Source organism: Squalius cephalus (genome assembly GCF_949319135.1).
Source record: "Squalius cephalus genome assembly, chromosome: 20".
In the NCBI taxonomy this organism is placed as follows: Eukaryota; Metazoa; Chordata; class Actinopteri; order Cypriniformes; family Leuciscidae; genus Squalius; species Squalius cephalus.
The window spans coordinates 35742359-35766956 of record NC_137141.1 but is presented as its reverse complement, the minus strand read 5'-3'; the positions used below and the strand labels follow the sequence as shown (position 1 = coordinate 35766956).

General features: G+C 46.8%; 3 protein-coding genes across 4 annotated transcripts in view; 2 read left to right on the top strand and 1 right to left on the bottom strand.

Moving 5' to 3' along the window:
• Positions 1 to 15474, bottom strand: part of dync1h1 (dynein, cytoplasmic 1, heavy chain 1) — an 82848-nt gene extending 67374 nt beyond the window's left edge. For both annotated transcript variants that reach the window (XM_079852982.1, XM_079852983.1), the window contains exons 1-18: positions 15117 to 15474; positions 13785 to 13872; positions 13124 to 13297; positions 12347 to 12602; positions 9464 to 9650; positions 8101 to 8372; positions 7185 to 7412; positions 5543 to 6619; positions 4112 to 4291; positions 3330 to 3479; positions 2925 to 3071; positions 2718 to 2858; positions 2464 to 2640; positions 1944 to 2054; positions 1745 to 1864; positions 1430 to 1669; positions 754 to 909; positions 11 to 124 (exon numbers count right to left, since the gene is read on the bottom strand). In XM_079852982.1, the coding sequence (XP_079709108.1) occupies positions 11 to 124; positions 754 to 909; positions 1430 to 1669; positions 1745 to 1864; positions 1944 to 2054; positions 2464 to 2640; positions 2718 to 2858; positions 2925 to 3071; positions 3330 to 3479; positions 4112 to 4291; positions 5543 to 6619; positions 7185 to 7412; positions 8101 to 8372; positions 9464 to 9650; positions 12347 to 12602; positions 13124 to 13297; positions 13785 to 13872; positions 15117 to 15369 (4071 nt within the window). In that variant the 5' untranslated portion in view covers positions 15370 to 15474. The remainder of the gene's footprint in view (positions 1 to 10; positions 125 to 753; positions 910 to 1429; positions 1670 to 1744; positions 1865 to 1943; positions 2055 to 2463; positions 2641 to 2717; positions 2859 to 2924; positions 3072 to 3329; positions 3480 to 4111; positions 4292 to 5542; positions 6620 to 7184; positions 7413 to 8100; positions 8373 to 9463; positions 9651 to 12346; positions 12603 to 13123; positions 13298 to 13784; positions 13873 to 15116) is intronic.
• Positions 15475 to 15939: 465 nt separating this feature from the next.
• Positions 15940 to 24598, top strand: part of LOC307147915 (uncharacterized protein) — a gene marked incomplete at its 3' end in the record, with an annotated part of 10077 nt that continues 1418 nt past the window's right edge. Inside the window, exons 1-3 of the mRNA XM_079853012.1 lie at positions 15940 to 16025; positions 16168 to 16230; positions 16814 to 16928. Coding sequence (XP_079709138.1) covers positions 15981 to 16025; positions 16168 to 16230; positions 16814 to 16928 — 223 coding nt within the window. The 5' untranslated portion in view covers positions 15940 to 15980. The remainder of the gene's footprint in view (positions 16026 to 16167; positions 16231 to 16813; positions 16929 to 24598) is intronic.
• LOC307147908 (serine/threonine-protein phosphatase 2A 56 kDa regulatory subunit gamma isoform-like) overlaps positions 19472 to 24598 on the top strand; it is a 25436-nt gene continuing 20309 nt past the window's right edge. Inside the window, exon 1 of the mRNA XM_079853002.1 lies at positions 19472 to 19503. The gene's annotated coding sequence lies outside the window, so the exon portion shown is untranslated. The remainder of the gene's footprint in view (positions 19504 to 24598) is intronic.

Genomic DNA, 24598 nt, shown 5'->3' with positions numbered 1-24598 from the left:
CGCGGCTAACCTTGCGCGGCTGCACTGAGACCCACGGCTGCTCCTTCATCTGGTCGATCTGCTCCCACACCTTCGACAGCTCGGACCACACGCCCTTCAGATCCTGCAGCTCCTCCAGCGCCACCTGACAAACGGCACACACACGTTAGCAGAGCGCTACGAGGCGCCGGACAAACGGCACACACACGTTAGCAGAGCGCTACGAGGTTTTGTCCGTCCTTCTGTTAGACTGTCTCACACATGAATTATGTTGAATATCTGTCAGCTGTTAAATTTAACTACACAATTAGATAATACCAGTTTAGCTCAACCAATCACCAAGCAATGCTTCATTGTGTTCAGTCTGTGTGTGAAAAGAGCATTAGCAATTAAAGAAAACACACTTCAGCAAAACATGATCAGCTCAAAGTGTCCCAATCATTTCTGCTCCCAGTGTTTGTAAATGTCACTGGTAGTCACTGTCTGAAAGATGTATAAAGAAATATACAAAAATTATTGACACCAGATATAATTGTGGTTTGACTATCATAACCTTTCACTCCTATAAACATGGTGAAAAAATATGTGTGTTCTGTGTGTTGACAGTGTTTTCTGAATCATGGAGAGATAAAAAGAGAAATCCAGAATCCCCACCGTAAAAACCTTTACCTTTAATATGTCTCAGAAATAAAACAAGAATTATGAACCAGAATGATTATGAGCGACCCTCGTTTGTGTCCGCAGTAGCACAGGTGTGTGTAGCGATGCCCTCACCTGCACCCTCTCCTCGCTGCTGCTCAGCAGACCCGTGTCCGTCAGCTCCAGCGCCTCCTTGGCCTTCGCACAGTTCTCCCGGTCATCCTTCAGGCGCCCGAACTTGCCCTCGTAGATAGTGAGCGACTGCAGCGCCTCCTCTGGACGCAGACTGCCCTGCAGACACACACACACACACACTCAGAGGAGAACACTGACCACCCCTTCACCTGCCCTGAGACACACACACACACTCAGAGGAGAACACTGACCACCCCTTCACCTGCCCTGAGACACACACACACACACACACTCAGAGGAGAACACTGACCACCCCTTCACCTGCCCTGAGACACACACACACCCACACACAGGACACCTGAACACCCCTTCACCTGCCCTGAGACACACACACACACACACACAGGACACCTGAACACCCCTTCACCTGCCCTGAGACACACACACACACACACACAGGACACCTGAACACCCCTTCACCTGCCCTGAGAGACACACACACACTCATAGGACACCTGAACACCCCTTCACCTGCCCTGAGACACACACACACACACACACACACACACACACACACACACACACACACACACACACGTACCCCCCCCCACACACACACCCCCACACACACCCCCCCACACACACACACAGGACACCTGAACACCCCCACACGTACCCCCACTGGTTTGGTCTTCTCCCAGTCGGACAGCAGGTCAGTGGTGCGGTTCTCCACGGCCCGGTCCTCCTGCACGATCTTCATCTGGAGGTTGGCCACCTGCTGCTGAATGGCAGTGTCCTTGCGCTTCATGATGTCACTGAAGGCGCCCCACTCCCCCTCGATGTTGTCGATGTAGAGCCAGGAGGGCGGGAACTGGAAGCGCTGCTTCTCCAGCAGACGCTGGCCGTTGCGGAACACCTGCACGGACCAGAGGCTTCAGCGGCATCATCACACACACAGACGTACACACCTAGCCCAGCTCGCTGCACTCACATCCACTTGCTTCTCGAACTGCTTGATCTTGCGCTTGAGCGTCTGCACGTACGTGATGAAGGTGACGGCGTCAGAAGTGCTGGCCGTGTCCACCGAGTGCTGCTCCAGTTCTTGACGAGACTGGAAGACCGTAGAAAAGTTCAGACTAACTCAAAGAGCACATAAACATGTTTCCCATGAGCGCGAGCGCGACACACACCTTGGAGATCTGAGAGTGGAAGTCCTGCATGTTGTTGCCCAACATCTGTCCAAACTTACTGAGCACCTCCTTATGCCACGAGTCGTACTTCAGATTCACCTTCGACTGAACCTACATCACACCATAAAATAAACACTTTTAGAGAGTAACACAATATTGTAACATTACTTTCCATAAAAACTAACTAGTTGTTACCTTGATAAGGAGTAAACCAGTATTGTAACGCATTACTTTGCATAAAAATTAATGTACTTAGGTACTTTTTATGAAGTAACAATATTGTAACATTACTTACTATAAAAAGTAACATAATTTGATACTTTATGAAGTAATGCAATATTGTAACATTACTTTCCATAAAAGTAACTAAGTAACATAATTTGTTACTGTTAATGAAGTAACAGTTTTGTAACACATTCCTTTCCATAAAAAGTGATGTAATGAGTAACTCTCTTAAGGGAGCAACAGCGATAGTTTAAGCCAGAAACCTCACGACTGAACTGAGCCGCTATCCTCTGACCTTGCCGTAGTCTATGATGACCGGTCCGAACTCTTTCCTGGTTTCTGCGTTGTCAAACGTTCCCCGTGCTTTGCGGATCTGCACCAGCAGCGCCTGCCACTTGTTGAGATCTTCTCCCAGACGGTTGTAGATGTTCTCGGGCTGCATGTCCCACAGACACTGGTACTGCAGCCACACCTGCGGAGCACACGGGGTCAGTCACACGGTTCGGGTGTGGACACAGCACACTCGCTCACTCAAAGGGAAGACGCTACCTTGACGTACTGCTCCACCTCGGAGACGTTCTCCTTCACAGCGTTATACGCCTCCTCCAGTGCAGACGGACCGTCAGGCATTCGGGTCAGAGCGTTCCTGTAGAACTTCTCCTCTTCGGATAACTCGTAGTGAACCCCGACCTGTTTAAAGAGCAAACATTAGCGCAGGTGCGGGACACTGACAGCGAACGCAGAGCAAACACAAACCTGATATCTCTGACTCTGGATTCTGGGCAGAGACAGAATGACCATCTTCCAAGCAAACATTTCCTGGTAGAGCCGGTAGCGGCAGTCCTCAATCGGCGGGTTCAGATAGATGACCTGGTTTGTGATCCTCAATTCATGGATGACATTCTGTTTGGACAAAGAAAAGAGTTCAGAGTGAAGTTAGGGATCATCAGTGTCATTGTAGCTGGCGTATATGATATCTCACTGCACTGACACTACCAGACGAGAATGAAACTGGAACTGAATTGATCTGAATAATAAAATTAGAATTTGCATCATTGACTGCTATAATTTCCTGTTTCTTACGGTGAATCTGCTTTGTATAAAGCGCTATAGAAATAAAGCTTGACTAGATGAGCTCAAAACTCCACAACAGTGTCTTGCCTTGATCTTGGGGTCTCCTCCAGGCTTGTGACTGAGTTGAGGGGCTTCCGTGTCCATGTCCACATCAGCCTTGTCCTCCATCTGTCCCCGGAGAACCTGCGTCCAGGCCTTGAGCCCCGCCTGCAGACGCACCCCGAGGATACGCTCGATCTACGGACGAAACGCTCACAGTGAGTGACACGACCCGCGGACAGACCAGCAGAGCTCGCCTCCATGTCCAGTTAGGGTTAGAGTACGAGTGCAGGTTAAGGTCATAATTAACACAAGTAACATAATTTGTTGCTTTTTAATGAAGTAGCGCAGTATTGTAACGCATTACTTTGCATAAAAAGTAATGTAATTAGTTACTTTTTAATGAAGTAACAATATTGGTAACATACCATAAAAGTAACTAATTGTTACAATTTTAATGAGTAACACAAAATTGTAACATTGCTTTCCATAAAAAGTAACAGAGATATAATGATACTTTTTTATGAAGTAACGCAATATCGTAACATTACTTTCCATAAATATTTTACTAATTGTTACCATTTTAAGGAGTAACAATACTTTCCATAAAAAGTAACTAAGACACATCATGATACTTTATGAAGTAACTCAATATCGTAACATTATTTTCCATAAAAAGTAACTAATTGTTACCATTTTAAGGTGTAACAAAATTGTAACATTACTTTCCATATAAATAAACTAAGTAACATAATTAGTTACTTTTTAAGAAGTACTGCAACACTGTAACGCGTTACTCTCCATGAAAGGTGGCGTAATGAGTGGCTCACCTCGATGTCCAGCTTGTTGACCCAGATGGGCAGATTGGAGTACGAGTGCAGGTTCAGGTCATCGACGGCCTTCTGGATGCGGTTGAGGATCTCGGTGAACATCTTATGCTCGTACATGCAGGTTTCAAGCGAACGCACCTCCAAATCAATCTTCTCCTCCAGCAGAAGAAGATCATCCACCTAAGAGGGAAATACCCACAAGTCAACATGCCATTCACATCTCCCTTCACCCTGACAGTAAATGCAGTATTTACACTACCACTGTATTTATACGACTGTATTTATGTTTTTACAAGGAATGATTCTGATTCGCTGATATCAATTATTCATTTCTTTTAAACTCTATCATGAGCGTTTGCGTTCTGATCTTGGTCACTGTGAACTGAATTAAAGTAATAAATGACAAAAACACTCTACAGTATGGAAGCTCGATTGGTAACAAAAGGTAAGTGCAACTATCTCAGTTTAAACTTTTTAACTCGCAATTCTGAGAAAGCAAAAGTCAGAAATATGTGATAAAAAGTCACAATTAACCTTTTTGAACTGATGAACTGTAGGCTGATGAACTGATAATGAAATAAGAACCAAAACATTTATTTGCATACATTTTTTTTTATTTTTTTTTTTTTAAATAGGCCTAATTGAAAAACTAGGTTTACACAAAAAGTATCCGTATTAGGTTTCACTATAATCACAGATTAGGCCTACAAATCTTAATAGCAAATCGGTTTCCGGGTTTTTTTTTGCGTCATCAACATTTGACTGAGCTCTCAGAGCGAATCATTGGTGAAATCGAATATCGATCAGTGTCTTTCTAAAGGCTTCTGCTTAAATACTTGCACATCGTGACCATCTAAACAAGCTTGAAAACGTTCTTTACCCTAACTTTGATGAATATTAGTCAAAAATGCAAGCAATAACAATAACGTGTGTGTGTGTGTGTGTGTGTGTGTGTGTGTGTGTGTGTGTGTGTGTGTGTGTGTCCAAACGCCTGATTGGTGCTCTAGGTTTCCTGGTCTCGGGTTGGTCGACCTTTTCTTGGATTGATTGATTATTTTATTTAATGCCATGTCAGAATCTAAGGCTATTTTCATGGCAAAAATTAAATTACAAAAATACAAATATCATTTAAATTCAATGAAGCCAAGCAAACAAACAACAAGTCATATATATATATATATATATATATATTTTAAATTAACATATGATTAAAAATCCAAAACCTTTTCAGGTATAATCTTACTAAAGTACTTAAGTGAAATAACTTCATAGTAGAGCATTCTGCTTGTATTAAACCCAGGACAGTCCAATAAAATATGTTTAACAGAGAGGGGAATCTCACTAAACATGCACAGAGTTGGCTCTCCACCTTTAAGCAAAAAAAGCCCAAGTCAAACTAGTATGACCTATACGACCTCTGGATCAGATTACCTTCTCTTGGAAGTTGAAGACGGTCTCCGCCAGCCGCTGGACGTACGGGTCGAGCTTGTAGGACTCCCAGACGAGCGAGATGCCCTCGGTGACGAGCGCCTGCACCTCCTTCTTCAGGCCGGCCACGAGCAGCGAGATGGAGGTGCGCTCCTCCACCTTCTCACAGGTGCGCTCGTACGTGCGCACGCTCTCGATGAGTGAGATGGCGAACGGGTACAGCTGGTTAGCCTGATGGGCTTTGTTGACGATGGCTAGCGGCACGCGGAAGCTCAGCCACTTCAGGTTGCGCACCTCTTTGGAGAGCGTGATGATCTCGGGGAGGAAGTTGACCTTGAGCTTGAGCACGGTGCCGGTGCGGCCGCGAGCGCGCGTGTTCTCGATGGTGAAGATGCGGCCCGACACGCCCAGGTTGCGCTGCTGCACCTTCCGGGCCCAGTCGTCGAAGATCTCCTGCGTGTTGAGCTTCGCGCGGAAGCTGTCGCCGTCCTGCTTGAGCTTCAGACCCTCCACATGGTTCTCCCAGCCCTTCCCGAGCACGTCCTCCACGCGCTTCATGTAAGCCGTGAGCTGCCGGTCGATCTGCTTGGCCCAGATGATGGAGCCGGAGACGGGCGGCAGGTCGCGCACGTGGCTCATCTTGCAGGACTGGCTCTGGGGATACTGCACCTTGAACTTGTCGTGCAGAGACTCGATGTCGTCCTTGACGCGCTGGATGAGCTGCGTCTGGTACTCCCGGATGGCCCCGCGGATGTGCGGGCGCACGAACAGGGCGTTGAAGCGGGAGAAGATGCGGAACATCTCGTTGGCGTTCTTGGCGGTGCCCAGCTGGTCGCGCAGGCGGGCCGTGATGCGCGTCTCCACGCGGTCGATGCGCTCGTCGTAGCGCTTCATGGCCGCCTCCCACGCCTCCATCCCCTCCTTGGAGACGTCCAGGCCGTCGACCTCCTTCACGTTCTCGTACGCCAGGTTGACCTCCTCGATGGCGTTAGCGTCCGCAGCGTCGAACAGAACCTCGGCCACCTTCAGATCGGCCGGCTCTGCGGTCTCTCCCTGGGCATGCTGGGACACGGCAGACACCTGCAAAGTCAAGAGCAGGCAAAGTCATGCGCAATAACAACATGCCGGATGTAGAACACTTGAATTTAATTAATTATACCCATATTCACACGATATAGAACATTTTTAACGTTCGCAAAGTAAATTCAAATTCAGTGTCACACCTACTCAGACAGTGTGTGATTCTGGACGCACCGCATGTCTTTACGTCACATTATTAGCTTTTATACGACTGATCATTCAGCTCAGACTATGGGAAATCCAAAGGTGAGCTTCTACTTCACATCTAATGACACTATTGTCTGCTTACAGCTGAACTGAACTGTTTAACTGATGAATTTTGTAACATCAACACAGTAATTGATCTGAAGAACGACTAAAAAGACAATACAGCTGAATCTGAATTCATCTCATATCTAATGTTTGCATCATTGATTGTTTATTACTGTGAAGCTGCCATGACACCTGTAGTCTGTGCTGTATAAAGCGCTGTAGAGATAAATACCCAAACCTTTGAGCTCATTTAAATGTTAATGTTCATATTAATAGAAACTCTTGTCGTGTCAGAGGCGTGCAGACTGCGCACCTGAGGCCGGAGCACGCGCACGATGACGGCTCGCAGCTGCTCGTGCTGACGCCTGAAGCGCCTCATGTGGTCCAAGCGGGCCTGCAGCTTCCGGTGCGCGGGACTCAGACGCCACACCATCTTCAGGTTCTCCTCCCTCTTCCTCTTCACGATGTCCCTCAGGAGCACCTGCAGCTTCTCGTACTCGTCCTCCCACGTCTGGAAGACCTCGAAGCACGCCACCATCACCTGTGGAGGAGCAGAGGAGCGTGAGCGAGGCCTGAGCGAGCGTCGAGGAGCACTTACACTGGGGACGGTAAAGATTTTCCCACCGGTTAATCGATGTGTGACAACACCGGTAATACCGGTCTCACCAGCGGGGGCTTTTAAATCGCTAATTTGAAAGCGAAACTAAAATGTGCACGTCCGCACGGGGATTCATGACGGTGCGGAGCTCTATTCTGCTCGCTCCGCGGCCGTGGACACACACCGTTATTAATGCCTGTGCGCATTTTAGTTTCGCTTTTAAATTAGCGCCATTTCGGGGGTGGATTGCTTGAATGGTGAGTTCATCAGCCTATTATTCTCAATGAAAAACAACAACAAAACAGTGCAATGACAAATTCGCTCAAATAGGCGATTTTACATTTCGCTTCGACACCAAATACTCCGGCATCATCTTGTCAGTCAGATCCTCGCTCTCGTGATTAATGAGATCTGACTCCTGTTGCTGATCTGAGCGGCGACACTCGTTCGGCTCACGGTTTATCAAGCACACACGTTCAGTTTTTAATTGTAGTGTCGGTTCTCTAACCAAACTAAATGCTTTTATTATTGAAAATAAAAATAAAAATCAAATCGACGGTGGACAAGTGAGAACCAGTGTTGCTTCTGAACACCGACTATCGTAGCAAGCCTAGCTCGGACCGGGTCGTACCTTCTCGAACTCCTCGTAGGCCACGTGCATGAGCTTGCGAGTGCCCAGCACTTTGAGCAGCTGGGAGCTCAGGTCTCGGGAGATGGCCTCCACCAGGCGCAGCGCTCGCTGGATGGGGTATTTGGTGTTGCGGATCTTGCGAAGGTGAGTGAAGATGGCCACCAGCGCCTGCCGGATCTTGTCGAGTTCGGTGGCCGACAGCAGGTCATTGAGGGGGAAGTCCTTCATCAGGGGGTTGTAATCGTTCACCGTCTCCACAGCCTGCTTTAGTCCTGAGAGACACACGCACACAAGCGTTAGACACGAGGAGCGGGCCTGCAGCTGTGCGTCATTTTAGTTATGGAGTTTTCTACCGATTATTCAGATTTAAAAAAAAAAAAACCACATATGTACATTATGTTTTATAGCAAAAGCCTGCAGAGGCGCCTGGTGTTAGTTGCTGTTACTCTACAGGCATGATCAAATCCTGGTTTAATATTGGCCAAACACCATTTAATTCAAATGTCCACTTAATCTTTGTCACAATTTTTTATATTTTGTCACTTCTGTACGATAGAAATGCAACAGTCGCTGTAATTTCTTGAACAAAACATGTGCGCATCAAAACATGCAAACTCAGACCGAAGGGTTGAACTTATTTTGAAATCGCAATGAACAACAATTCGCATATTTAGAAACATATTTATGTATTCTCTTGTGTTGGCGCAGATTTACAAACGAGTTACGTTACAAATCTTGTGAAATGGCACACACTGCGTTCCCAGATGAACGTTACACGCACACACGCACACACGCACACACGCACACACGCACACACGCACACACGCACACACGCACACACGCACACACGCACACACGCACACACGCACACACGCACACACGCACACACACACACTCACACACACTCACACACACTCACACACACTCACACACACTCACACACACTCACACACACTCACACACACTCACACACACTCACACACACTCACACACACTCACACACACTCACACACACTCACACACACTCACACACACTCACACACACTCACACACACTCACACACACACACTCACAGCACGCAGAGATGGAGTTTGAGAAATGCATATAAATGATGACAGTGCAACTATGAGACACAAACCACGTCCGACTTTTTGCGTTCCCGAATGCACGTTACTGGAACCCTAAACACACATGCAGAGGCTGAGTGTGTGTGAGCAGCGTTACTGTGAACGAGCTGAGGGACTCTAACATCTGTAATCTGCACATGTACATAATTAAAGCGTCCGCGTCCGGTATTATTACTCGACACGGGTAAGTGGAGTGGGGGAGTGTTTTAAGTGGAGCGCTGGACTTGAAGGGTCACCTGTGTCTGTGTCGAAGCTGACGGTGGCGTGGAAGCGTTTGCCGTGTTTGAGGATGTCGAGGGTGAGCAGGACCTCGGGACTCTCCCGCTTCTCCTGGATCCGGTTGAGCGCTCGCTCCAGGTTCAGCCAGAAGCTGATCTCCTGCAGGGCCGTTCCTGAGGCCGGGTCTCGGTCCAGCTTAGTCACCTGCACACACACAGCAGCACAAACATCAAACAGCTGCACACACACCTCAAACAGCTGCACACACACCTCAAACAGCTGCACACACACCTCAAACAGCTGCACACACACCTCAAACATCTGCACACACACCTCAAACATCTGCACACACACCTCAAACAGCTGCACACACACCTCAAACAGCTGCACACACACCTCAAACAGCTGCACACACACCTCAAACATCTGCACACACACCTCAAACAGCTGCACACACACCTCAAACAGCTGCACACACACCTCAAACAGCTGCACACACACCTCAAACAGCTGCACACACACCTCAAACAGCTGCACACACACCTCAAACAGCTGCACACACACCTCAAACATCTGCACATAGGGGTGTGCCGGTTTCAGAATTGGTGATGACAGTCAAATGTGACGGTTCGTAACATAACCGTCGTCGGGGGGAGGGGGGAGGGGGGGGGTTTGCGACGTTCGTCTGTTATATGACAACTTAGTTTGAATAAAATTAATATTTGTGTAGTGTTCAATGTTGTTATCAATAGAGATACGCGGATGGGGTATTATTTCATCCGCAACCACATCACATAACTCATCATCCGCACCAACGTTTTTTGACCAGATTTCAAAGCCGCACCCGCCCGCCATCCGCTGAGTGTTCTGCGGTCTATGGACGATGCAATGCTCTGCTGATGCGAGCCACAAGAAAGCCCATGTCTGTTCTAGAAAGGATGCAGCAAAGATATCTAATGCTAATGTATGAGGCATACGCTGAGATTCATTCATTTATGATGAGATGCGCTCTAGTTCACAATGCAAGTGAACGCGGCGTGCCGACGCCTCCATGTCACGGTTATTATATTGTCTCCTATGCTTTTTATTTATTAAATACATGCAATTGGTTGATGAAACATTTATTAAAATTAAGATACAATTTGTACAAAACGAAATTCGCTTTAAAGAAAGGCTTTCTACAAAGCAAAACTTAATGAAGTGGTAAAAACCATGTCTCCCGATTGCAAATGTTCATTGCTAATGTTTATTATTGCAAATGTTTTTCATTTGTTTAATAAATCTCATAATGATGGCACATCACTATATCATAGCTTTTATTTCTATCTCAAATGATTGGCGGTCGGTCAGGGGGTACTTGACAAAGAATCAAATACAGTTGGAAACGACGTAGACCATTAATGACACAGACTGTTAACATTTGTTTTTAATTAGTATTTAAACATTCTCTATGATAAAAAATGTTTGTAAAAAATATTTTAATAACACGGTTTTGGCGGTTATAGAGATCTAATGACGGTGTTCAACTATAACCGTCGGTCTCACGGTTATATACTAACCATCACAGCCCTACACACACACCTCAAACCACACCATTTCTGTTTACACACAGTTCACCCAAAAATCACTCGCTCTTGCCTTTTCAAACTTTCGAAACACAAAAAGGTATTTTTAATGAAATCGGAGAGATCCACTGAAAGTCTATTTCTCCAAAACTGACGCTTAAAAATGCTGAACACACAGATTTGGTAAGCGGACGCTCAAAGCCTTCTGGACCCATGAGAACCAGCGAGGCTCAATCCTGCACGTCGCGCAGCGCTTTGAGCTTCTGTTTCCCACATCACTCTGAACATGCAGCATCAGTCTGGATGGAACCACATGAGGGGGAGTATTAGAGGACAGACTGATGACCCTGTAAAGCCTGACTTATGAAATATTATTCAGAAAAAGCTTTTTTTTTTTATGAAACAGTTTATTGATCTTTTAGTAAAAATATTTTTTAAACCCTGTGTTCTTAGTTGAGTATAATATTTGATTCATCAGGCTTTTATGGCTCATATAGTGAGAATATAGAGGAAAAACAGCTCAAATTTATTGCGAGGCTTAAACTGAGCAAAAATATGCAATTTGGTGCAGATGCTGATATTTATAAGGGCAAAAAGGACGATGAAAATCTGATGCTCGTAATGTAAAAATCAATGAGATCTTTATAACAGACTCTGACATAAAATGTATTTAAACATCAGTCGTCACTCTATATCTGCTAACAATGCATGTTTCTCATGTGTAAGTCGCTCATTAAGCCTTTAAAACCCATGTTTAGATTTCCTTTGATTGCCATTAATGCTGGACGACAATGTGTATCAGATCAAATCAAAAAAAAAGAAAGAAGAGGCTTTAAAACTGATCTGATGCATGAATGAATGAGTGATGAATATGTCTGAAACTTCTCTAAAGACCGTCAGCTCACTTCAATGTTATTTCAATAGAATCTTTCTTTATGTTTCCTGATAAAGCAGTGAGCCGTTACCGTGGAAACCGCTGTATCTCCTACAGCGCCTCCTGCTGGTGCTCTTTATAAACACTGCAAACCTGGATTAGCACTAGTGTGGATTCTTCTACAATATTCACTCACGACAGTAAATTAGGGCGTTCTAAGTCAGTCTACTGCAGGGTTTCCTCTCTCACTCAGGAGAAAATGTGGTTAACACTTAGTCATGCTTGAAAAAAAAAAAATATAAACCGTCATATACCGTGAAACCGGTATAATTTTGAAAAATACTGTGATATGCATTTTTGGTCAGCACTAACGCATCACATCGTGTTTTTACCCTAGCAGTCCTTCAGTACAGTAGCGATACAGGTAACGCTGGAAGACACACACACACACACACACACACCTTCTGTATCTCCCGGATCCAGCGGTTGACGCCGGACTGCAGCTGGTTCAGGAAGCTGGGATCCTCCACTTTATCCCCGAAGTCGGTGACCTTGGGCTTCTCGGCGCGCTCGTAGCACTGCTTGGCCACGTTGCTGATGATGGGGTGTATGAGCAGACTGATCTCGGGGATCTCGATGTTCTGCTGGAGGTGGAGCAGCCCCATCTCCAGCTCCGCGATCTTCTTCTCCACCGACGGGGCCATCTTATCCCCATCCCTGAACACACACACTTCCTCATTCAGTCCAACTCACGTGCATTAGTACAGCGCTTTCCACAACACAAGAGTCCACATTACTGTGATCTGATATCAGAGGAGACGGTGTAAGTTTTGCACTTCAGAAATGTACATATAAAAAAAAAAAAAACACACTTAGCTAAAAATGTATTAATTTAAACAATGTAATAATTTAATGCAGAGGCAACGAGCTCATTGAAGTGATGAATACTTGTTTGTTAACAAATGATTCTGACATTTAGAAAGTCTAGCACTGGTGTGTGTCGATCCAGTACATCCGCATCACGCCTGGATGAGGTTCTGTGGTTGTAAAGCTTCTTCAAAGCATTAGTTCACTTCAGACCTACAATCTCCTGATGATTCACTCTCCCCTCGTCATCCGAGATGATCATGCGTTTCTTTCTTCAGTGGAAAAGAAATGAAGGTTTTTGAGGATGACGAGGAGGAGAGTGAATCATCAGTGAGCGACTCCTTCAGGAATGATGTCGGAGGCGGCGTTACCTGTCGGCTTTGCCAGACTCCCGGATGTAGGATTTGAAGTACGGAGCGACAGCATTGCTGATGAAGGAGTGCAGGGTCTCGTACGGGGAGTCTTCGCTGAGCGTCAGGACACGCACCTGAGTGGAGATCGGCTTATCCGCGTCGATGACTCCCGTACGCTTGATCAACGCCAGGCTGGAACAACACGTTCACATTAGCACACACAGATCAGGATCAGGATCACATTAGCAGACACAGATCAGGATCAGGATCAGGATCACATTAGCAGACACAGATCAGGATCAGGATCAGGATCAGGATCACATTAGCAGACACAGATCAGGATCAGGATCAGGATCAGGATCACATTAGCACACACAGATCAGGATCAGGATCACATTAGCAGACACAGATCAGGATCAGGATCAGGATCACGTTCACATTAGCAGACACACAGAGATCAGGATCAGGATCAGGATCACGTTCACATTAGCAGACACACAGAGATCAGGATCAGGATCAGGATCACGTTCACATTAGCAGACACACAGAGATCAGGATCAGGATCAGGATCACGTTCACATTAGCAGACACACAGAGATCAGGATCAGGATCAGGATCACGTTCACATTAGCAGACACACACAGATCAGGATCAGGATCACGTGTTTGACGCTCGTCACCTGTTAGATTTGAGCCCGTAGTGGATGTCGATGCTAACGCTGTAGGAAATGCACTCGCGCTCCTCCTCGCCTTCATCGCCGACATCCTCTGTGTCAATCACAAGAAACAAATTTACCACCGGCTGTTTGTGATAAATCAGCCTTTATTTAACATTCAACACGACTATTATTTAAAGCCAGACATGTGACGTGAGGCTGTGTGTGACTGGAGTCTGGAGCACAAGAGCACATTCATCTGATCAGGAGCACAGCATCGCTCGCGTCCCGACGCCACACTGGCAGAGTACATCACGGTAATACATCTCTCCACACTGAAGCTGTGAGCTCTACAGGGACCCCGTGCATTACTGTAATATCACAGGTTATGATCAGACTGTATCAAATATGGACGCAGCGAGCGTGACGTCACCCGTAGCGTTTCTGAAGAGCATCTTTGAAGCCCAAAGTTCAGCACAAATATAATGAATACTGTATAGCGCATATAGTTATCAGAATGCTCATCTCTAGAGTTATTTTACTAGCTAACTATCGAGTTTATCGTCATTAAATGTCTGAGGTAAATTACATGACATTATTGTTCTCAAGCTGTTTTATTGACGTCTTTCCGCGGTCGAAACACTGATTGATGGATTACACGAGACATGATCGATTTCAGTTCTGAATATTTCAACATTCCTTCTGATGTTCATTAATGTTTATTTACTGCTGTAACTAGTGGTAAAGATGATTGGTTCAGCGGTCACACACATTAAACACACACACATTTACTGACTGAATTAAGTGATAAAACTGACAGAATATGAAGGCTGATACTTTGTTTAAAATCATAACTAACAAAGCTTATTGTGATTATGTGATGGCATGAGCTAGAAATAATGTTTAGAGAAATTTGTTCACGCATCAACTAAACACAACTAAAGTTAAAAGATTGTTTCCTGGCTGGGACTTAATAATCGATACCGATTAAAATCGAGGAATCGATCTTTCCTACTCAGATGATCGTGACGTCACCGATCTGCAGTGCAGCAAACACGCCCTGAACGCGCATTGATCACTTATTGTTGACATTTCATCACAAATTCAAGCAGTCTCTTTACACCCATGTTTCTAAAATAAACATTAACTAAACTTTAATTTTTGACACCTCACAGGAGCGACTCAAACAGGGCGGGGCCACACAAACCCTGCGATAATCATGCAATAAAACATCACGAAATCGATTGACAGTCTCGGCAAACCCGCACACAGACATAGCAATCATGATCTTAATAACGCATGTGAGTGAGTTTAACCCTTAAGATGTGATTAATTGATGATCATGCGGCTTTTAACCTTTTAGCGCGTTCCGTTCCACCAGAATCGAGTGAATCTGTGGATCTGACAGGAACTTTTTCATCTGCTCGAGCGCGCTCTTCTCCTCCAGCGCGCTCTCGAGGGCCGCGGGCGCGTCGCCGCCATCTTCCAGGAGCAGTGGCACGAGCTTTCGGATGTGTTTCTGCAGGACTGAGGCGTCCGCCACTGTGTGTACGGCAGCAGAACCCTCCATCACACCGCCACCGTCCTCTCCCCCGCCACTGTCAGACATTTCCCTGCACAATGAGCCAAGATTAGCCGATATTAACCGATGAGTGAGCTGTGAGAGAGATCGCGCTGTATCACGGACTCTGTCACATCACCGTAATGACCAGCGCCCAGTGCGTCCGGATACTTTATTGTTTCGCGGAAGTCTGTGATATGTAGTTTTTCCACCAGGGAAGCGTATGAGTTAACGTGATATTTGAACTACATTACCCAGAAAGCCGAAAAGCGTCACACGCCTAGCGTCATCGCTTTTCTCGTGCATCACACCCTGATCACACCCAAATGACATGAAATATAAAATAAAAATAATAATACTAATATAAACACTTACATATGGAAACACAAATTTCTAATAATTATAAGGTGGCAGACTGCTTGAAAACCCTTGAGGCAACATAATGTTTTATCGGCTTTTGCATTTAGTCTAGAAGCATGTCGCTCACTTACTAAATATATTGACTACTAAACCTAAACAATAACTTACATGAACCCTAAACTAAAGTGTGTTTTGAACATAGAGGTTTTGAATCGTAAATGGAGCGGCTGCTATCACGTGACTGGCACCTGTCAATCAGCGTTCGCGCGCGCGCGTGTGTTCAGTCAGTCAGTCAGTTCATGATCCTGTCACTCATGATGCCGCATAAGTCGAAGAAAGACCAGGTAAGACTTTCTGTTGAGAAAATGATGACTAACTATACGATTTCTAGATAATCTTATAGGTAGATTGCCTCAGTTAACTTTTTTTAATCTATCTATCTATCTATCTATCTATCTATCTATCTATCTATCTATCTGTTTTCAGTCTGTGAAGTCCAGCAGAAAGGGGAGCAAACAGCACGGAGATGATCAGGACTCTGACAATGAGGTAAATATTGATTATTGGATGAAAATAGATGAAGTGGAAAACGTTCAGATTAGTTGACTGTATCATTCCATGTTAGTTTAGAACATAATGTTGATATTTAGCATTACACATAATGACAAAGTGCCCAATTTTTCATACTTTAGCAGTGTTCAGCCATACAAACATTGTAGCCAAATATATAACATAAATATAGCTATTGGATTGAAATTATTATTATTATCATAGTTCATTATATAAGATGTTTTGTACCATGAATCTCATATTCATTTCAGTTGTTGATTTGCTTTCAAATACCAGGTCATTAGATTTTATTAATATCTAACCCTGAGGAGAACTGTTTACCTCAGTGTAGACATTACTGGAGTGAACAGAGCAAACAACAGAACCACTCTTACTCTTCCTGCCACTGAAGTGTGTGTGTGTGTGTGTGTGTGTGTGTGTGTGTGTGTGTGTGTGTGTGTGTGTGAGAGCAGCTGATCTGGGTCCAGTGAATGTGACCCAGATCTGCTCAGGATAAATGATCCCAGCTTCAGGAAATCAGGCTTGTAACGGGAATCTGCTTGTGTGACTCTGGTTTCATCAGGGTCTGAATAAGAGGATCAGGACCAGAAAACACACGTCCGGCCCGAACACACACCGCAGACTGAGTGTGTGTGTGAGCATCAGCAGAGAGCTGGAGCCACTGGACGCTCTCACAGGTGTGTGTGTGTGTGTGTGTGTGTGTGTGTGTGTGTGTGAGCATCAGCAGAGAGCTGGAGCCACTGGACGCTCTCACAGGTGTGTGTGTGTGTGTGTGTGTGTGTGTGTGTGTGTGTGTGTGTGTGTGTGTGTGAGCATCAGCAGAGAGCTGGAGCCACTGGACGCTCTCACAGGTGTGTGTGTGTGTGTGTGTGTGTGTGTGTGTGTGTGTGTGTGTGTGTGTGTGAGCATCAGCAGAGAGCTGGAGCCACTGGACGCTCTCACAGGTGTGTGTGTGTGTGTGTGTGTGTGAGCATCAGCAGAGAGCTGGAGCCACTGGACGCTCTCACAGGTGTGTGTGTGTGTGTGTGTGTGTGTGTGTGTGTGTGTGTGTGTGTGTGTGTGTGTGTGTGTGTGTGTGTGAGCATCAGCAGAGAGCTGGAGCCACTGGACACGCTCACAGGTGTGTGTGTGTGTGTGTGTGTGTGTGTGTGTGTGTGTGTGTGTGTGTGTGTGTGTGTGTGTGTGTGTGTGTGTGTGAGCATCAGCAGAGAGCTGGAGCCACTGGACGCGCTCACAGGTGTGTGTGTGTGTGTGTGTGTGTGTGTGTGTGTGTGTGTGAGCATCAGCAGAGAGCTGGAGCCACTGGACGCTCTCACAGGTGTGTGTGTGTGTGTGTGTGTGTGTGTGTGTGTGTGTGTGAGCATCAGCAGAGAGCTGGAGCCACTGGACGCTCTCACAAGTGTGTGTGTGTGTGTGTGTGTGTGTGTGTGTGTGTGTGTGTGTGTGTGTGTGTGAGCATCAGCAGAGAGCTGGAGCCACTGGACGCTCTCACAGGTGTGTGTGTGTGTGTGTGTGTGTGAGCATCAGCAGAGAGCTGGAGCCACTGGATGCTCTCACAGGTGAGTGTGTGTGTGTGTGTGTGTGTGTGTGTGTGTGTGTGTGAGCATCAGCAGAGAGCTGGAGCCACTGGACGCTCTCACAGGTGTGTGTGTGTGTGTGTGTGTGTGTGTGTGTGTGTGTGAGCATCAGCAGAGAGCTGGAGCCACTGGACGCTCTCACAGGTGTGTGTGTGTGTGTGTGTGTGTGTGTGTGAGCATCAGCAGAGAGCTGGAGCCACTGGATGCTCTCACAGGTGAGTGTGTGTGTGTGTGTGTGTGTGTGTGTGTGTGTGTGTGTGTGTGTGTGTGTGTGTGTGTGTGTGTGTGTGTGTGTGTGTGTGAGCATCAGCAGAGAGCTGGAGCCACTGGACGCTCTCACAGTGTGTGTGTGTGTGTGTGTGTGTGTGTGTGTGTGTGTGTGTGTGTGTGTGTGTGTGAGCATCAGCAGAGAGCTGGAGCCACTGGACGCTCTCACAGGTGTGTGTGTGTGTGTGTGTGTGTGTGTGTGTGTGTGTGTGTGTGTGTGTGTGTGTGTGTGTGTGTGTGAGCATCAGCAGAGAGCTGGAGCCACTGGATGCTCTCACAGGTGAGTGTGTGTGTGTGTGTGTGTGTGTGTGTGTGTGTGTGTGTGTGTGTGTGTGTGTGTGTGTGAGCATCAGCAGAGAGCTGGAGCCACTGGACGCTCTCACAGGTGTGTGTGTGTGTGTGTGTGTGTGTGTGTGTGTGTGTGTGTGTGTGTGTGTGTGTGTGTGTGTGAGCATCAGCAGAGAGCTGGAGCCACTGGACGCTCTCACAGGTGTGTGTGTGTGTGTGTGTGTGTGTGTGTGTGTGTGTGTGAGCATCAGCAGAGAGCTGGAGCCACTGGACGCTCTCACAGGTGTGTGTGTGTGTGTGTGTGTGTGTGTGTGTGTGTGTGTGTGTGTGAGCATCAGCAGAGAGCTGGAGCCACTGGATGCTCTCACAGGTGAGTGTGTGTGTGTGTGTGTGTGTGTGTGTGTGTGTGTGTGTGTGTGTGTGTGTGTGTGTGTGTGTGTGTGTGTGAGCATCAGCAGAGAGCTGGAGCCACTGGACGCTCTCACAGGTGTGTGTGTGTGTGTGTGTGTGTGTGTGTGTGTGTGTGTGTGTGTGTGAGCATCAGCAGAGAGCTGGAGCCACTGGACGCTCTCACAGGTGTGTGTGTGTGTGTGTGTGTGTGTGTGTGTGGACATGTTTTTCTACACCGGTGGGGACTTAAACCTGAATGCACACAGACTCATGGGGACTCGTGTCACCGTGGGGACCTAAATTGAGGTCCCCATGGGTACAAAAGCTTATAAATCATACAGAATTAGTTTTTTTGAAAATGTAAAAATGCAGAATGTCTCCTGTGATGGGCAGGTTTAGGGGCAGTGTGTGTGTGTGTGTGTGTGTGTGTGTGTGTGTGATGGGCAGGTTTAGGGGCAGGGGCAGTGTAAGGGGATAGAATGTACAGTTTGTACAGTATAAAAACCATTACGTCTATGGAGAGTCCCCACAAAGATAGTGAACCAGACATGTGTGTGTGTGTGTGTGTGTGTGTGTGTGTGTGTGTGTGTGTGTGAGCATCAGCAGAGAGCTGGAGCCACTGGACGCTCTCACAGGTGTGTGTGTGTGTGTGTGTGTGTGTGTGTGTGTGTGTGTGTGTGTGTGTGTGTGAGCATCAGCAGAGAGCTGGAGCCACTGGACGCTCTCACAGGTGTGTGTGTGTGTGTGTGTGTGTGTGTGAGCATCAGCAGAGAGCTGGAGCCACTGGATGCTCTCACAGGTGAGTGTGTGTGTGTGTGTGTGTGTGTGTGTGTGTGTGTGTGTGTGTGTGTGTTGATCTCTACTACATGAGTGTTGTTGTCCGTCTTCAGCATCGGTTCAGGCCTTGAATTAAGAATTGATGCTCCGCGTGGATCTGGTCTTTCTCTAATGAACGGATGTTCGAGATGCATAATTTAGATCTCGGCGGATGCTCATGATTGTTGACCTGCATCTCAGTGACACTTTATTGTCCAGTTCATCAGTGACACTCCAGCTCTCATCGCTCTCATCTCAGAGTGAGCTTCAGTGACCTGACAACAGCAGAACCCTGTTCCGACTCCTGCTTCTCATCATCATCATCATCATCATCATCATCATCATCATCATCATCATCAGGCCGGCAGATCAGAAGCATCTGTCAGTAGAGCTGGTCTGAGGTCAGCTGGGTCTCGGTCTATAAACACAAACTCAGGACAGCTGAGAATCACCTGATGCCCTTCAGAATGTGGGCGGGGCTTGATTGTGTCTGTGGGGAATTGATTGGATGGTTGTGGTTTGCTATTGGCTGATCTCATGTGAGTGACAGTTATTCTGATTCAAGATTATTAACACAATAATGATGTGCACCGATAAATCATTTAGAATAAACACTGCAATATTCCATTAAAAAAAAAGTCGAATTTGATTTCATGGGGACTTTAAAAACTGTTAATATCTCAGTTAATCAGTTAATATTCCGACCATTGAGCTTCTCAGATCTTGATGTCAGGCTGATGATGATGGGACGTTTCTGTAATACAGTAGGGTTAGAGTTATGTAAAACATAATGAAGCTTTATGGCGTGCTGTGGTACTCGAGTCCGGGCTCGGAGTTCTAGTTGGTCTCGACCGAGTCCAATATTAAAAAATGCTTTTTTCTCCCTAAAAACAGAACCACTGATGGAGCGCACTTGTTCAGAAAAGGGTAACGTTATTGGTTTAATACACAATCAGAATGGGCATTGACTGGTCGCCGGGTATATGCCTGGCTCCGCGTGTGCGTCAATCATTGTTCCAACCCGAGCGTAAAAGTTAGCCTGTGCATTCGAGTCTGTTTATGAGGCTAGAAAGTAGAGCTGGAAGATTAATTGTATTTACAGTGTCATTGCGATATGAACGTGTTATTTAGCGATAGGCACCGAAACGTGTTATTAAACGGGTCATGTGTCGGCTCATCTAACGAACACACACACACACACACACACACAGCGGTCGAGGTGTAGGCTAGTGAAGAAGCGAGTTGACAACAGTCTCAACTATTACGTTCGTTACTGTAAGTAAGTGCAAGTTCTTTTTTTCTGTCTCTGTCTTTTCTGTCTCAGTTGGACTCGGTCTCGACTAGTCCTAGTCTTGGACTTGACTCAGTCTCTACTAGTCCTGGTCTTGGACTCGACTCAGTCTCTACTGGTCCTGGTCTTGGACTTGACTCAGTCTCTACTAGTCCTGGTCTTGGACTAGACTCGGTCTCAACTAGTCCTGGTCTTGGACTAGACTCGGTCTCTACTCGTCCTGGTCTTGGACTAGACTCGGTCTCTACTAGTCCTGGTCTTGGACTAGACTCGGTCTCTACTAGTCCTGGTCTTGGACTTGACTCGGTCTCAACTAGTCCTGGTCTTGGACTAGACTCGGTCTCTACTCGTCCTGGTCTTGGACTAGACTCGGTCTCAACTAGTCCTGGTCTTGGACTCAACTCACTCTCTACTAGTCCTGGTCTTGGACTCGACTCGGTCTCAACTAGTCCTGGTCTTGGACTAGACTCGGTCTCAACTAGTCCTGGTCTTGGACTAGACTCGGTCTCTACTGGTCCTGGTCTTGGACTAGACTCGGTCTCTACTTGTCCTGGTCTTGGACTTGACTCAGCCTCTACTAGTCCTGGTCTTGGACTTGACTCGTCCTGGTCTTGGACTAGACTCGGTCTCAACTAGTCCTGGTCTTGGACTAGACTCGGTCTCAACTAGTCCTGGTCTTGGACTCGACTCGGTCTCAACTAGTCCTGGTCTTGGACTCGACTCGGTCTCAACTAGTCCTGGTATTGGACTTGACTCAGTCTCTACTAGTCCTGGTATTGGACTTGACTCAGTCTCAACTAGTCCTGGTCTTGGACTCGACTCGGTCTCAACTAGTCCTGGTCTTGGACTCGACTCGGTCTCAACTAGTCCTGGTCTTGGACTCGACTCGGTCTCTACTAGTCCTGGTCTTGGACTCGACTCGGTCTCAACTAGTCCTGGTCTTGGACTAGACTCGGTCTCAACTAGTCCTGGTCTTGGACTAGACTCGGTCTCTACTCGTCCTGGTCTTGGACTAGACTCGGTCTCTACTAGTCCTGGTCTTGGACTTGACTCAGTCTCTACTAGTCCTGGTCTTGGACTAGACTCGGTCTCTACTGGTCCTGGTCTTGGACTTGACTCGGTCTCTACTAGTCCTGGTCTTGGACTAGACTCGGTCTCAACTAGTCCTGGTCTTGGACTAGACTCGGTCTCTACTCGTCCTGGTCTTGGACTAGACTCGGTCTCTACTTGTCCTGGTCTTGGACTTGACTCAGGCCTCGACTCGTCCTGGTCTTGGACTCGACTCGGTCTCAACTAGTCCTGGTCTTGGACTAGACTCGGTCTCAACTAGTCCTGGTCTTGGACTAGACTCGGTCTCTACTGGTCCTGGTCTTGGACTAGACTCGGTCTCTACTTGTCCTGGTCTTGGACTTGACTCAGCCTCTACTAGTCCTGGTCTTGGACTTGACTCAGCCTCTACTAGTCCTGGTCTTGGACTAGACTCGGTCTCTACTTGTCCTGGTCTTGGACTTGACTCAGCCTCTACTAGTCCTGGTCTTGGACTAGACTCGGTCTCTACTTGTCCTGGTCTTGGACTTGACTCAGTCTCTACTAGTCCTGGTCTTGGACTTGACTCAGTCTCTACTTGTCCTGGTCTTGGACTTGACTCAGTCTCTACTAGTCCTGGTCTTGGACTCGACTCAGGCCTCGACTCGTCCTGGTCTTGGACTAGACTCGGTCTCAACTAGTCCTGGTCTTGGACTCGACTCACTCTCTACTAGTCCTGGTCTTGGACTCGACTCAGGCCTCGACTCGTCCTGGTCTTGGACTAGACTCGGTCTCAACTAGTCCTGGTCTTGGACTAGACTCGGTCTCAACTAGTCCTGGTCTTGGACTCGACTCGGTCTCAACTAGTCCTGGTCTTGGACTCGACTCGGTCTCAACTAGTCCTGGTATTGGACTTGACTCAGTCTCTACTAGTCCTGGTATTGGACTTGACTCAGTCTCAACTAGTCCTGGTCTTGGACTCGACTCGGTCTCAACTAGTCCTGGTCTTGGACTCGATTCGGTCTCAACTAGTCCTGGTCTTGGACTCGACTCGGTCTCAACTAGTCCTGGTCTTGGACTCGACTCGGTCTCAACTAGTCCTGGTAATTTTGATTTGAAAAGCTGTTCACGTGTGTGTGTTCAGAAGAGCTCACTGTTGGAGCGTTGCTGTGTTGAGGAACTGAAATAGACTGAGCCTGAGCCGACTGAAACCTGCTCTAAAGTCAATGGCACAGTATTTTTTTTGTTATTTAATGAGCGCGTTAGTAATGTGCGCCTATAGGCGGGTCCACAACACACACACTCTGCTTATTACACACACACTCTGCTTATTACACACACACACACTCTGCTTATTACACACACTCTCTGCTTATTACACACACACACACTCTGCTTATTACACACACACACACTCTGCTTATTACACACACACACACTCTGCTTATTACACACACACACACTCTGCTTATTACACACACACTCTGCTTATTACACACACACACACTCTGCTTATTACACACACTCTCTGCTTATTACACACACACACTCTGCTTATTACACACACACTCTGCTTATTACACACACACTCTGCTTATTACACACACAGGGACACACAGTCGGCACACAAACATGGCAAATAATACAAATAAAAGGATTACAATGTAAAAGATTATTATTGTGTGCATAAAGATATGGTGAATCCGGCTTGTCCCGTAGATGTTTTGCTAGCGCACTCTGACCTCGCGCACGAGCAGATCCGTTTGCGCTCTGGAGACGCGTTTGGTCTTTCCACTATCAAACTCCGTCATGTGAATAGCGAATCCGCCATGCGAGCGCAACTGGCATTTAAAGGGAACGGGAGACGAGACTCTGATTGGTGTAATGCACGTAAATCCCAAAACACACCCATTACTCATTAGGAGAATCGAGACTACCCTTTTAGACCAGCGCCGGGAGCACCGACCATTTATCCCGTCGCTAAACTAGCAAAAGTGGATTCAGACACGCCATAAGTGCGCTTTAGACCATGAGCTTAGAGCGTTAAAATAGGGCCCTTAGGCTCAATCCCAATTCGGCCTTGCCCCTACCCCTTGGCCCTACCCCTTCGCCTACCCCTTACCCTTGCCCCTTGAAACAGAGTGTCAAGGCGTAGGGGTGAAAATATTCCCCTAAGAAATGGGACACCACTACGACACCGTTACATGTCATTATACATCGTCGCTAGCGCCTACGTCACAGGAGATGCGCCAATGTTTATCACAAACTTCCAAGATGCCGTCGTCAGTAGTCTTGCGTGAGTTACAGCTATTTTTTTTGCTGTAAAATCTTCGTTTCAAGGGCTATCTGGCCCTTCCCCCTACCCCTCCAACCAAAAGAGAATCGAGACAGCCCTACCCCTTCACGGCCAAGGGGTAGGGGCAAGGGGTGAATTGGGATTGAGCCTTAGTGTTTCTCAGCTGTAGTTAATGATGACGTGTGTGTGTGTGTGTGTGTGTGTGTGTGTGTGTGTGTGTGTGTGTGTGTGTGTGTGTGTGTATCTGTGTGTTTGAGCTCAGACTCTGTGTTTCTCAGCTGTAGTTGATGACGTTTTTTTGTCAGCACTGAGTGTTTTCTGTGGTGTGGGTGTGTGTGGTGTTGGTGTGTGTGTGGTGTTGGTGTGTGTGTGGTGTGTGTGTGTGTGTGTGTGTGT